Source organism: Mytilus galloprovincialis, chromosome 9 (genome assembly GCF_965363235.1).
Source record: "Mytilus galloprovincialis chromosome 9, xbMytGall1.hap1.1, whole genome shotgun sequence".
NCBI lineage: Eukaryota > Metazoa > Mollusca > Bivalvia > Mytilida > Mytilidae > Mytilus > Mytilus galloprovincialis.
Window position 1 is genome coordinate 65,997,767 of NC_134846.1, and position 15,046 is coordinate 66,012,812.

The 15,046-nt window shown below is 33.7% G+C and overlaps 2 protein-coding genes across 2 annotated transcripts in view; one reads left to right on the forward strand and one right to left on the reverse strand.

Annotated features, from left to right (window-relative positions):
- Positions 1 to 6,915: 6,915 nt before the first annotated feature.
- LOC143045683 (Ig-like V-type domain-containing protein FAM187A) lies at positions 6,916 to 11,938 on the reverse strand. Its single transcript, XM_076218369.1, has 2 exons — positions 10,898 to 11,938; positions 6,916 to 7,380 (listed from the first exon to the last, which is right to left on the reverse strand). Exons 1-2 carry the CDS (start codon positions 11,929 to 11,931, stop codon positions 6,963 to 6,965), a joined length of 1,452 nt encoding a protein of 483 aa, XP_076074484.1. The 5' UTR covers positions 11,932 to 11,938; the 3' UTR covers positions 6,916 to 6,962.
- Positions 11,939 to 13,800: 1,862 nt separating this feature from the next.
- LOC143045684 (rhomboid-related protein 3-like) overlaps positions 13,801 to 15,046 on the forward strand; it is a 29,396-nt gene continuing 28,150 nt past the window's right edge. Inside the window, exon 1 of the mRNA XM_076218370.1 lies at positions 13,801 to 13,991. The gene's annotated coding sequence lies outside the window, so the exon portion shown is untranslated. The remainder of the gene's footprint in view (positions 13,992 to 15,046) is intronic.

The window sequence follows — 15,046 nt, forward strand, 5'->3', positions numbered from 1 at the left end:
TTTGTTCAACAAAAATATATACTCATCAATGTTGACCTTTTGTATTAGAATAACTGAATAAATGAATGTTTCGTGGCCGCCCAGGAATAACCCTTTTAGGAAACCTGTGTCCTTTTGTCCATGCCAACGAAACTCTAAGTGTTGGACCTCACTTATCAAATGAGAAAAAGAAAAACATAATTTTGTTTGTTAATATCGAAATAGAAAAGAAAGCGAGTCATTAGGACTCAAGGGCTTTGAAAATGTTTGGTACAAATGTCTAAATACGATTACGTTTGTATAGCCAATCAACCTACATAAAAATCAATATATTTATCAAATACAAAATTATGCAAATCTTTTTTCCTTAAAAAACCCTTAAAAATACAATGTTCACAGTACGAAGTACAGGCTAGAATTAACTATATAAAACAGTCACTTTACAACCTAATTTTTTGGCGCCAAAAATTCCTACGCCTACACGTACATGTATTACACATGCGCAAGAAGACAATCAATTCCCGTTATACTTATGTGCCTCGGGAATTTTTTAGTCTTCTTTCCACTTAATACATCTAAACTATTTAAAGAAAAACACAACACAAACTTATGTTGTTGACTAGCTCGAGTACTGCATAGAGCAACAAAGATAGAAAAATAAGAAAATAAATATACTACAAGCCTAAAGTATTAGATACGGCTAACCTACTTTCTACAGAGTCGGCTACGTAGCCGTCTTTGCTTGAATCACTTTTCCACCTACCATGGCGCTTCCAGCACCTTTCATTGACACCTGAATTTGCCGCCATAGTGGCACCACCATACCTAAGAGAATGCAACCCAAGATTCAGTTCAGGTGCAACTAGTCTTAATCTCTTAATAACACACTCCCTAGCAGTAGTGTAACTAATAGGTTTGTTAATACTAATTAATGCACATTTTTTCTTACTTCTGTACAAAGGTCGAAATAAAAACATATCACTATCCAAAACTAATTCAGCTAAACTTACATATCTAAAAAACATAGCATAAGGACAAGCCAAAGTATGACCTTTACAAATTAAAATTTCATCACCTGATCTGTACTGATCAGTCTTACTTCGCCTAATCTTAATAACTAAATGCTCTTCTTTTACGAAAAAATCGTTACATCTAAGCTGACTTAACTCATTAAAACGTTAAAAACCACTGAAACCTAGAACATAACCGAATTAAGATATCAGTAGTGACTGGGTCTTTCTTATTAACAACAGGTTTAGCAGTTCTTTTAGCTGATTCAACTAAACTTTCAACAAAAGAGTTATTTGTAGGGTCAATTTGACCACACATTTCATGCGCCCATTTAATTGAATAAACAGCAGATGATACCGTACTGTACGTTGATCCGGAATCTAACAAATTAGACAAATATAAAGCAATATGTATAGGCGAGGCAGGCATTGAAATTAAACAATGTTTACTAACAAATTTTTCCCACTTTAAAAAACCATAGTAATATTTTTTCACAGTACTGTCACTTCTTGATCCCAATAAATGTGTAGATAAGCTGGCAACCGAACTGTACAAAGGGTGAGTTTCATCAATTCCACTATGTACCACGGCGTCACGTACAAACTGTTCTTGCTTTATTCCTGTGCAAAAGAAATACTACAATCAAAATCTGATTTTAAAAGCAATCATTGCAAAATTCAAAAGATTTACTCCAAAAATACCATTATTACCTCTACCTCTTACAATTAAGTTTTTATTTGTAAGCCGCATTTTACTCTCAACAAAAGTGCAATTCGAATTGTGTAATAATGCCCAGAATGGAGCTGATTTCCAAAATGGAACAACAAGAGTACTGTCCGCGCTATCGTTGCATACTTTTCTAATGACCTTGGCTATCAAATTTGGCGGTGGCGCCAACCAGTTATTTTCTCCTTGCCAATTTTGCGTGAAAGCGTCAATAGCTTCAGTACCTTTGCACCAACATTTTGAATTAAACCTAAAACATTTACTGTTATAATAGGTAGCAAATCTATCTATAGAATGTTTTCCCCAAAGCTCATCAAGCATGTCAAACACCTCAAAATGAATTCCCCAATCATCACAATCTGAATATCTACTTAAATTATCAGCTATTGTGTTTTGTTCCCGAGGAACCCATTGTGTCTTAATACTTATATTGTTTTCTGTGCACAATTCATTTAAATCGCAAGCAATCTCTTGAAGATCTAACTTTCTACTACCGTTCTTAATTATGCTTGTAACGTTTTTATTATCAGTATTCAGTTGAACTGTATGATTTTTCAGCATTGTAACAGAACTTTTAACTACTCTGCTTACTGCTTCAAGCTCTCTCCATGTAGAGCTTTTAACACTTTCAGATACCGACCAGTTACTAGTCACAGTTATCAAACTGTTATAAGGAACTTCTAGACCACAATCAGTCATTTTCATAATACAATCAGAGTCACAGACAGACTCTGTATCAGCTGGGACTACATATCCCCCAAAGCCGACATCTGATGCGTCAGTATACGCCACAAAATCACAAAAATCTGACTCATGCAGATTTAAACCCTTTCTATTGAACTTTCTTAAGTTCCCAAACCAAAAATATAGCTCTTCAATAGCTACAGAATTCAATACTACAAGCGAGTTCCAACTTGCTCTCATTATAAGACAATTGTACAATTCTCGAGTTCTAAGTCTACAAACGTTTCCCATTACAGACATCATTGATACTATCTGTCCAACAATACCAGCCACAAATCTAGCATTATACAAAAGCTTGCCTTTACCTACACTTTTCAATGTTTTGTCAATAACCGAAAGAAGTCTTTCGACTCTCTCCTCGGTAATACTCAATTTTCCAAATTGCATTTCCCAAAATAACCCTATCCAAGTAATATTCTGTACAGGCAACCATATACATATATCTGGTTGTCGCTTCAAATTGCCAACTAAAACCTAAATACTTTCTGTGGTCTGGTAATATCTCTATGTGATGATAAGCACTTTTTAAATCAAAGCGAAACAGATAATTTCCTTTATTGAATAGTTGCTTGGCAACTGACCCATCTTCAAACTTAAATTTAAACTGATGTATGCACTCGTTGATATGTCTGCAATCTAGAATCAATCTAGGTTTTGCTGATCTGTTATATGCTACCGTTAGCGGATTTACTACATACGGTATTTCGTGTACTTCTGAAATACACTTCTTATCTAATAATTTAGAAATTTCACCATTTACAAAAACAGAATTATCTAAAGATGATTTATTATTTCTGAGAACACAACTGTCTGGAAGAGTTTTAAATGGTATACCATAGCCTTGCTCTATTACTTTTAAAATGTACTCACTTGTACCAGTCTCCTTCCATTTGTGTATTGCCTTATTTAATTTACCTACTGGTGTCAAAACATTCACCTGTAAATTTAAATGACCAGACGTCTGGTCATTACTCTCGTCATACCTGACTGAACCGTTAACACAATTGACCATTGTTTCGTTTACCTCTTTGAGAGCAGAATTCAATAAACGACTCCCCCTTCTAACTCAAAATTTGATTTGTAACTCAAATCCCAAGCTAAACTACAACATTTATCAAAAATTTTACTTAACTTTGGTCGTTTCTTTTCAGGACACTCATTCTGCCAATGACCAGGCTTGTAACAATTATAACAAACACCAGGCTTCCTTGATACTGTCTGTCTATCTCTGCTTCCACTGGAACTCGCTGGTTTTACATAAGGCTCAGCGCGGGATCTCCTCTTTACTCTGTCTGCTTTGATCTTCCTTTCCGCTCTGTTTTGTGCTCGAAATATCTTTCTGTCATCTTCTGAATCGTCCGCCAAAGGATTTGCGGTATACTCCTGAACCAATTTCCACCCACATTCTGAAGAGTCTGCCATCTTTACTAATTTTTGCCGATAATTTAAAAGTTCAATACCTTCAGATATCTTCTGTTTAGCCCTCGCGGCAGATGGGTCTTTTGGCTCGATAACAGCTTCTGCTTCTTTCAACGCGACAGACACTTTCTGGTTGAACTTAAATTAATCTTCACAACTTTTCCTCTGAAATTTGTAACTGTCTGTTGATAAAAGGTCATTGTGAATACGGTTGAACTGTGCGTCCGAACGTTCCTTCTGTTGCTGGTCATAAACTTGAAATTTAGTAGTAAATAAACTGTCCAACTTAGATAAAAATTCATTCTGTGATCTATTTACTTCTTCACTAACGATACGCTTCACATTATTTTCTAAGTCATCCATAGCGTGACGGTGAACGGCACTCACAAAATACGATGTTCACAGTACGAAGTACAGGCTAGAATTAACTATATAAAACAGTCACTTTACAACCTAATTTTTTGGCGCCAAAAATTCCTACGCCTACACGTACATGTATTACACATGCGCAAGAAGACAATCAATTCCCGTTATACTTATGTGCCTCGGGAATTTTTTATTCCACCAAATCGTGATAGTGGCCGTAAAGAAAGGTAACAATAGTATATACCAGTCTTCAGAAGTCATAAATCAATTGAGAGAAAACAAATCCTAGTTACAAACTAAAACCGACTAAAGGTAATTAGTGACGTTGTCAGTCGTTCCCCTTTATATCTCTGTTTGAGCAGTTTTCTGCAAGGAACACACTCTTTCCGCACACTTTAAAGGGCACATACATGAACCTACCGTATCAATTGAGATAGGTAAACGCCATATACGCTGCGGCAGGGGGTTTGTTACTGCTGAGAAAAGGAAGTTGACAGTTGGTGGGGTTCGTGTTGCTTATTCTTTACTTTTCTATGTTGTGTCATGTGTTCTATTGTTTGTCTGTTTGTCTTTTTCATGTTTAGCCAGGCGTTGTCAGTTTATATTCGATTTATGAGTTTGACTGTCCCTTTGGTATCTTTCGTCCCTCTTTTGAAAGGATGCAATCATCACATGTATCGAAGATTCAACTGTGGTCATCCTTTTGAGGGCATACGATACAGTTACAGCTCTAGGAGGTAATGACGTTGCTAACGTAAATTGTTATTTTAGACTTAGACTTATCGGGAAAAGATTCAGTTTTCGACTGATTTTTATCATTCAAACTGATCTAACTTGTAAACGAGTTCATGGACCCCTTTTTTTTAAATGCCATTTGGTAAGATTACGTAAGAAGATTATGTGGGCCAATTTTCATGAAAACGTCAATAGTGCATTTTTTTTTAATTTGATAAATATACAGCAAAAAATTACGGTTTTTTTTTTACATTCGTGAACATTTGATAAATATGAGTTATTTGAAAAACAAACTGCACAAATTTACAGGCCATTTAAATAAAACAGAATTTACAAATAATTTAACAAAAACTTACATCATGTGTTTATCTTTTAAAACAAAAAAGTTATGTATGTCTGTCGAAAGGAAAAATACGTCAACAAATCCGAAACTTTGAGCTATAAATATATGAAATTTGGACCTCATTTTACTCAAAAAGTAGCACATGAAGGTATATTTTAAATTACATATTTGATTAAACCAGGCAAAATACGGCCTTTATACAAATTGTCAGCAAAATTCAAATATGAAATCAAAACTGTATTGTATGCCCTTAAGTCCATAGCGTGGAAACTATTCAGACGTTTTATCTCACACTCACTTGGATATATGAGAGGGAGAGAACTTTGCAAGATATTTTATTGTTTTTTTTTTTCTTGAGAAGATTTCATACGATATCTGCTTCATATGAGTACAAAAAAACAAGTTCGACAACAGGGATGCACAATAAGCTCCAAGTGAAATGATATTCCACCAAACCTAACACAATAACGTATTTTTCCTGGGGTCAGAAACGTGCTTAGTTACATTTTGGTCTTTCAAAATAAATAAAGCATGAAGGGTCATAGAACCATTCATTTTTTTTTCTTTGTCTAATTATCACAACGACAGTATAATCAGTCTTATTTTATTCAGAAAGAGTATCAACATCTTTTTTCTTTTTGCGTAAGTCCATTGCCTGTCATACTCCTCCACTGAATTCATTAGTGTTTTCGTGTAGTGGTATCCATTTATGAAAATAAAGGCTCACCATATATCGGTTCTTTCAGTTTGAATAAACATTTTCCCAGTGAAGTATGGTTGTTTATCGAATTATATATAAGTGGTAAACTAGCATAGGTCCAATCAGGATGTTTAAACTTGAATTTGTTAATATAGTGATCATGTAACTCGTGTTAAAATAAATTTTTGCTTACAAGATGTGTGGTATATGTAAAAGATATGATAGGAATAGTCTAATCTTTAAGACAGAGAGGTTCTTGCTTGAATTTAACAGATTTATGGTGCAGTATATTACCTAAACGTACATCATCGAGCTTTCTCCATTACATCAAGTCCATTGCAAACTGGTCATAAAAGTATGTAACTGGATATATTGGAGATAATACAGTAAGTTTGTATTTGAAAAATTTGTTAATCTTAAAGGTCCAAACCTAAATGATCATGAAGATGACGCATTGTCATTGATAAAGAAGAGAACATAGATAAGTTTATAGTTCTGTTTACAACAAGTCTCATACTAACCATCTCCTAGAGATCTTGCCCTGATTCCTGATAATGCGAAAAGCGAGACAGTTTCTTAATATTCAGCATTGATTCTCAACAAATCGTTTCAGTAATGTGGGTAATTCAAGTTCGATGGCATAGATGCAACTCTCACCAAAGTCCGCAATTGTTGCGTTTTCTTACACTTAGTAGATTCTACTACTGGCAATCTGTTGTCCTCTATTGTGATGACTAACGCTTTGTAGTCTTTGGTGCGCATTTCTTTTTCTCCAATCATATCTTGCTGACAATTCAAAAATAAGTTAAACTAAACATGATTCGTTAATGCAAACACCTCGATTTTCCTGAAAACCCGCAAACAGGTGACTTTGCCGTTGTTTTTGGTAAAACGATTGTTTATTGGAGCAAAACCAGATATGTTATCTCTTTTTTTTTCTTACTTTGTTGCGTTTTTCTTACGTGCCTTGTTTCCAAGTGTACATATGCAAATAAGTGAAAGACAAATAATGGTTAACACAATGCCTGTTGTGGTTATAATCTGATGAACTTTCGGATCAATTCCTGTAGTGATTATCAACTTAACTGTACCAACTAATTTCGCCTGAATCCAGCAACTATAAACAGCGGTATCACTTTTCCGTAGTCCCTTTATGTGCAAACGATTGATAGTATCTATATGAACCCGTCCACGTGTTTGTCCTTTAATTGTCAGAGGATTAAAGGGAATTGATCCATTCTGCCATCTTATCAAGCTTTTTTTCTTTGAAGAATTTGGACATAACAACACAACTCGTTTTCCAGTGTCTGCGTAAGTTACCTTCCGCTTGACCATCGGTGGCAATGTAGGCTTACTTCTGCAGATAGAAAGAAAGTATTAAGGAAATTAAAAATGGACATCTTGTTTTGGTAACCACAAAAGTCTTACGGACCTCTTTTATTAAGTTAAAATGGGAGTAAACACAAGAAAATGACAAGACATTTTCATACTTTGCCGGCTGTCCATTATATATATTCTTTAATTTGACCAAACCCTGCGGTATATGCCACCGAGTAATATTCCAAGCTACAAGTTTTGTACCATATGACAGAGTTTTGAAACATGAGAAGATATGTCTTATAATATGTTTTCAGAAATTAAAAAGAAAAAGAACGTGGACTTCATTCTTTTTCTTGCTGTATACAGTTTCTGAAAGAAAATAATCTTGTTCATTCGATTATATTTTTTTAGCATTTAATTGATGAAACCATATAAATCAAAGTTTAAAAATAAATTGAAGCAGGTGAAAAATATTCTGTATATATGTAAAAACAGTTACGTTCACTTAAATTTCTTTGCCTAAATAAATGATCTCACAAATCAATTTCTGTCCAATATCAAAATTTGCTTATTTCATTTCAAATTAGTACCAAACTTTGAATTTTGCTGTTATTTGCGATCTAAAATGTCGAAAGATTCCCGTACAACGTGAACCAAATTTTAAAATTAGTTTGTAAATAAAAGACAATACAGTATAGGTTTAACACTGGATTTTTCATTTACTAGTGGTTAATAATTCATTTTTTTTAAATTTGCACATTAAATGATTAAAACATTGTTAGAACACTACGTCCAAAAAGGCATAAATCTGTGCTGCTGTTATTGTTAGTATAGATTACAATGGCTTTTACTGTGATCCTGGTGTAAACTGTATCGTGGGAATTGCGCTCCTATTGGCTTGAATACAGTGCAATGCCAACCCTAAATTTTGTGATTACCGGCTTTTCTCCAGCTTTTTACATTTAGGAAATAAGGAGCCTAATAGCTTTCAGTGCCACAAGTTTCAATTCATATCAGTTTCTCAAAAGTAAATTTCACAACACGTTTGCAATTTTTAAAAATAAAAGGGAATAACTTTAGAACAGTTACGGCTCAGTTAGTGACTCACTGCCTAAATTCGAAATTTGCCTGCTGGTTTTAATTCTTAGCATTGTGAATGAGTTTCATAAAATTTGCAAGATGCAGAATTGAAAATAGAACAGACGGACGGAGGACAGAAAGACGCAAAAACGGGCGGTCATGAGAAACACTAAATGCCTTCATTGATTACAGCGGGGGCAAAAACATTCTGCTTATGATTATTGTCTTCTGCAAAATTATTCATAATTCAGTAATCTTGGGCTAAGATGCAGTCCAGCACTGTTCAATGTTATCTTACCAGGGTACCAACTGCTTAGGTCCAGGAAAACAAACAGGATACATCATAGATTTGATAAAAATGTGCATGCAACTTTAACACATTGAACTCTAACTAACTGAAAATCGAGAAAAAAAAACAAATGAAATTTTTAGTTTAGTTTTAATATATTTATTTATAGTGGATTTGGGAGACAAGTTATTGCAACTTGTATTAACCCCTTTCAACTTTGTGGTTCCGAGTGCTGCCTTGTTGCGGCATTAGCCTGTTCTTTTTCGAAAATCTACAAGGGTGTCTTTTACGTGCAAGAGATATGGCTCTCTCTTAACACGGGTCAGCCATTTATCGTCTCCTTCCGACGGACTATCATCGTTTCTCAAGACCATACTCGCAAATGGTGTCAAGGGAGAGCCGAAAATTCAGTCCCTGAAATTTTCTCCCCGGAGCGGGTATCGAACCCGGGACAACTGTGTTAGTAGTCCGACGCACTGACCACTAAACCACGGCTCTCATATTGGAGCTTTTTAATAGATTATTAAAGAGAATGTTTTTACTGAAAAATTCAGCAATTGTATACAATTTAAATGTATGCTCTAAACCAAGAGAAGATATTTTTCTTAATCGGTTGCACCGAAACATAAGGTAGGCATACTATTTCGGCCACTGGACGTAAAATAGATTTGTAAATAGATAAATATTTGTACTCGACTTCCATATTTTTTAAATAAAGTTTAGGTATAAATAGTAAAAGAGAAGCATGGTTTCGCATTTTGATTTTACATATTTGGAAGTTATTGTGCAATAAAATAAATATTTATATAACTGAAGAATAACATAGGTTTCAAAGTGGTTTAGAATATTACACGAAACACACAGGCACTTGTCTCAGAAAAAAAAAATCCTATATACCTTAATTTTTTTTTCTGAGACAAGTGCCTGTGTTTTATAATTAAAAATGAAATCTGATAAAAATCTGATGTTTAACTTGGCACCGTAAATAAAGTATAAACTTGTAACACACACATTTTGCACTTTTGTACTTTTCCAATATTGTACCATAACACAGAAAGTAGAGTCAACAGCATTCATTCGAATAAATTTGACAGGTTTGAGAGGAATCTGATGTGTTGTTCGGTTACTGTCTTATTGACGCATATTTCCTTTTATTCATACAAAAATAAATTTTTGTTAGGAATTCAGTTGGGTGTTTGTTTGGATTGTCTTTCTTATGCTTTTACAGATTAGCATCTGCGATTTTATGAGATTAGCATGTATTAAATTTGCAGCTTTATTCAAGGTCTCAAAGGATTAATTAGTAATGAAATGTTCATAATATATGACGAACTGTGAGAATCTCAAAACACACGCATGAAACTACAATCCAGTATTTTCTAGTTGCTGAATAGTTGAAACCACATCAAGGTTTTACAATACCAAACTATATTGTACGAATATAACATATGAGGTTGTATTAAAATAAAGTAGTGCTATAATAAATTTTCCCCCTTTTTAACAGGATTTCTCATGGAAAATATTGGTTATTGATTTGGTCATTTACGGCAAGTGGACAGGCAGATGGGCGGTTCGACTGGGTGGGTGCCAAACAGTAACCGTGTAATACTTCAAAACGCATTGAAGAAAAATCTTTTCAAATTGATAGATATGTGGTTTCCTGTGACTTAATGAAGGTCAAGTTCGATTTCGACGATTTTAGCTTCTATCATTGTTGAATTGTGGACCTTCAAGTAGCGGGAAATGAAAGCTAGATTGATGCATTTCTGAACCCCACAATATTTTTTTCTTGATAATGTTTAGGGTCCGGATTTGCCAATATCATTTTAAAGCAGGCAAATCTGGTTTGCTGTCAATCTGACAACCGCTTAATTTTACACAAGGGGACCACAATGCTGTCTTAAAACACATTCATTATGTGCTCATTATGCGTTTATTATCACTGAACTAACTAATATATATTTGTTTAGGGGCCAGCTGAACCCCTCCAGGTGCGGGAATTTCTCGCTGCATTGAAGACCTGTCGGTGACCTTCTGCTGTTGTCTGTTCTATGGTCGGGTTGTAGTCTCTTTGACACATTCCCTATTTTCATTCACAATTTTATCATATTTTAAAACTTGTAAATTAGTCCCTAAAATTAATTTAAAGTCCAAAACACGACCATAAAACTGAAGACAAACTTACTTTAAAGAATAAAATCCGGAATCAATTGTTTCTATAATTTTTCCATTGGAATCTGTTATCGTTAAAAATGCAGGTGTGGTGGGGCATTTCATGAAACAGTCGCCTAATATTGTTTCGCTTCTTCTGTCACGTATTTCCTGTAATCTCTTCACCCCTGGTGGTAAAATTGTAGAACGACATGGTATTCCGTCAGGGTATAAGATAATCATAGGAATGTCCATTGGTTGTATGGGTTCATCAATCTCAATTTTATTTACCATACAAATTCCTACTTTTCGTCTTTTACCAACCCTATTGCATTGGTTACAATCACTCCATTCGGACCATAGCGTAAACAATTTTAGGTTGTGGTCAGGTAATTCATGCTGTGGTAAAAGATTCTTAATGTCACTCTCTGGAAGAGTAATCCGTTTTTCCCTTTCGATCACATCCAGTTGATAAATTTCTATATATTCTTGAATATTTGATTGGACACAAAAATACTGACCACCATCTACGACATCAACATTTAGAATAACCAGCATCTTGTCGGAGGTAATTTTTACCCTCTTGCTATTTTCCACATAATCCAATTCACCTTGTTCCGCTCTAAGTTGTTGCCATTCTATGTGGTAGCTGGAAGGGTCTTGGTCCGGACGGAAGCAAGAATGACAAGTCATTTTGACTGTTTGGCCTTCTAATGCTAAAATTGCTTTTACATGAATTTTCTCCGAATATGCTGCATTCCTTTCCTCAATACATTTATAATAAGCACTGAAAACAAGCTTAGCTTCCTCTGGAGTAAATCGCCATCCCATTTCTTTGTATGCTTTATAATCTGTTGCGCGTTTCTCCCTCTTTTTCTCGTTGGCATTATGAAGATTCAGGGAACGTATAACCAAATCATCTTCTTCTTCATCAACCTCAATATTATCCGTGGGAATAATTCGCAAGTATTGGACTATAAAAATGGTTACGGCAACGCTGACACACCATATTAGGACTGATATTTTCATGCACATCCATTTTCTAGCGCTCACGTCTTTGCTACTCATTGTTTATCTACATGTGACGTCATATGACTATGTCGTTACATTTTTTATGCAGCCTTCGATTATATCGTGTGTAGTCATTTCGCGATATCGTCCTTAACTATTTCGATCATAAAAAGAAATAACAAATCAACCAATAGCTAGTTGCATTGTCCCTCCATTTGTTTATAGATGTTACTTCAGTCATAGGTACATAGGGACAATTTCTTTAAGCCCTACATCTTGTTTTCAAAATCCGTTATATGTTTTCTATTTATAAATTTATTTCGCGTTTTTTTTTATTTAGGGAATCACTGTAATATTTTTTCTGTCTATGAAGAAATAACATAAAAATTTGGTGCACACTGAAGAAGGCGCGTAGCGGGTTATTTAACAGTGTGCACCACATTTTTTATGTTATTTCGAATAGACAGAAAAAAATATTACAGTCATTTTTTATAATTTAATTCTAAATTCCATTTTAAACCATGAAAAAAACGTTGATGACGTCTCAGTCACATGACTAAATTATGTCTATGGGCTGATAACAAAATAACGTCAGCTAATCAGAAGACGCGTTACATCCAAAATTAAATTATTATTATATAAACATGAATATATTAGAAATATCTCAGTGCATTAAACATATATTTTTCATCACTTATAATTTTTTAATCGGTCTATCGCTCCAATTTTTGTTCATAATAGTCTGAAAGAAAACGTATTGGTAATAAATTGGAAGTGGCCTTAGCCATACCTGCTAACTGTCCTTATTTGCAGGGGATTTTTCCCCAATGGAGGCTCAAAACAAAACAATCATTTTTACCAATGGCATAGGATTGTAAAAGTATGAAGGACCAAATAAACAACAAACAAATAAATTTGAAGGCGCTAAGTTTAGGAAAATATCGAACCTAGACCGTTACCCGCCCATTTGCTGGTGCTCCATTACTACTATCCCTCAGTTTGGCAATAATTAAGTATTGCATGATTCAAATTTTATAATTTGTCTGTAAATTTTCATAAAGCTGGGGTTGTAACATACTCAGAAAAATCTAGCCCTCTTTTTTTTCCTTCCAAATAATTGTATTTTAACATTCCAGTCGTTTGGTATCTAGTGTACTCCCCGCAGGCTATTCAAGATGAGCTGAGCGTATGGAAGCCTTATCATATTTCAAATGATAAAATTCCATTAAAAAAAGAAAGAACAGATGATTTTTTCATAAACAAAAAATACGATAAAATTTGTCTGAAGTTATACTATAGTACTGAAGTGCTCATTCCCCCCTCTTTCTCATTCCTGCCACTACTCATAAATGTGTTTTTCTATATTTTGTTGTTGTTTCTTTATTCTTTAAAGTTATAAAGTACGATGTGAATTGATGGCAATGAGAGTACGTTTGTTATTCAATTGTTTTCTAGTGTAAAATACATTGAAAAAAAACTGATCCTTTCTCTACAATTTGAATTTAAATAAACAAAAGTGTTGGAAAAGTAAGCAACTTTTACAGAATTGCCCGCTACCTCAGTACATGCTGTAACAACTACAATGTTACTTTATTTCATTTCATTCTAAATCATTTTTGTTTTTATTCATTTTTTATTATGCAGGTTTTTTTTTTTGTAAAGTCTAACATTCTATTTGTTTTTTCTAACTAAATCAACCACAACGTTAACAGTAACTTTGACACCGAAAATTAATGGGTTTACTTTTAAGGGGAAATTGAATCCGACATATTTTTTGTTCTGTATAAATATCCTTCTCTTAACACAGTGCTTCCGTGTCTAATTATTTTATTAATAATACGTCCTTTTTATTCTCTTCAGATCTATACATTTAATATTTTCCTCGCTATTTCTTATTTCTAAGAACATTTCCGATGTCATCTCATGAGCAAAATATCGCTTATTTCTCCTTCACATAGGAAATCCAAAGCCTATCAGCTGGAAAAGCAACCCGTCTTATTTGGAATGCAATTCCATTTTCGAAGTTCACGGCTTCTAGTCTCAGTGTACTAATAGACTCATGGATTATGTATAAAACCGCATTGTAATTAAAACAACAATAAAACCGACAACACATGGTAAGCAGACATTTTCTCTCTTTTATTTGTTTGTATTGATTTTGACGTTCATTTTTCTAATCTTGATCTGAACTCATCAGTGTATTGACAATCATGAAGTGTGTCTGAATATGACAAATCATTACCGTTTGTTCTATATTTAGAATAGTTCATAAATATTTTACACATCCAATTTATATAGGGTTTCAAATTATAGTTATATATTCACCAAATATGAGCTTTTTATATGATCAATTAAAACCATGAACTAGGTCGCTTTTATTTTCTTGCTTGACATCGAATTTTGCTTTCTTTTGGGAAAAAAGCATGTCTTATTTATTTTAAATTTAAAGCTTGTGTGTACAGAAACAACCATTTCTGATACTTCATTACAAAAATAGTTAAAATTAATCCGTTTTAATGAGGAATAAAACGATTGCAATTGATATGTTGGTTTTCCGAGATTTTATTTTACACTGTTTGCTAACATATACAACCATAAACACAGTAATCAATATCTCTACTTCACATGCTGACTAATTCTGATCAAATTGATTTTTCTGTAGTAAAATGACCACTGGGTTATACCTCCGCTCACACAGTAGAATATTATATTCTGAAATTAATATAAAATATATTTCTATTGGCGTTTTCCTACGATGTCCAGTGTATTTGACGAGTAATTTCATTGGTATGGTCATACAACTCTAGTCATACAAATTTTACACAGAAAAATGAATTCTCAAATTTTGAGGATTGATTTCATACAATATTAAAATATTAAACTATTTTTGTTCATCAATGAATTCCATTTTCTATTCTCCTTTTGGTATTTAAAACTAATCTTGTTTAAAAGTCAAAATGAATTTCATGAAAAGTAGAAAAGATATAAGTGACATTGTATTTTTTAAATGTAAACATGCTCTGTTATTAAGACAAAGTCAATAATTGGTAACTCAGCATATGATAATATGCTTACTAGTGTAAGAGTTATTTTGATTTAGATTCTACCCTTTATTTTATATTAATAGGGTATTTTGAAAATTGTATACAAATTGGATATTTAGTTGATATTT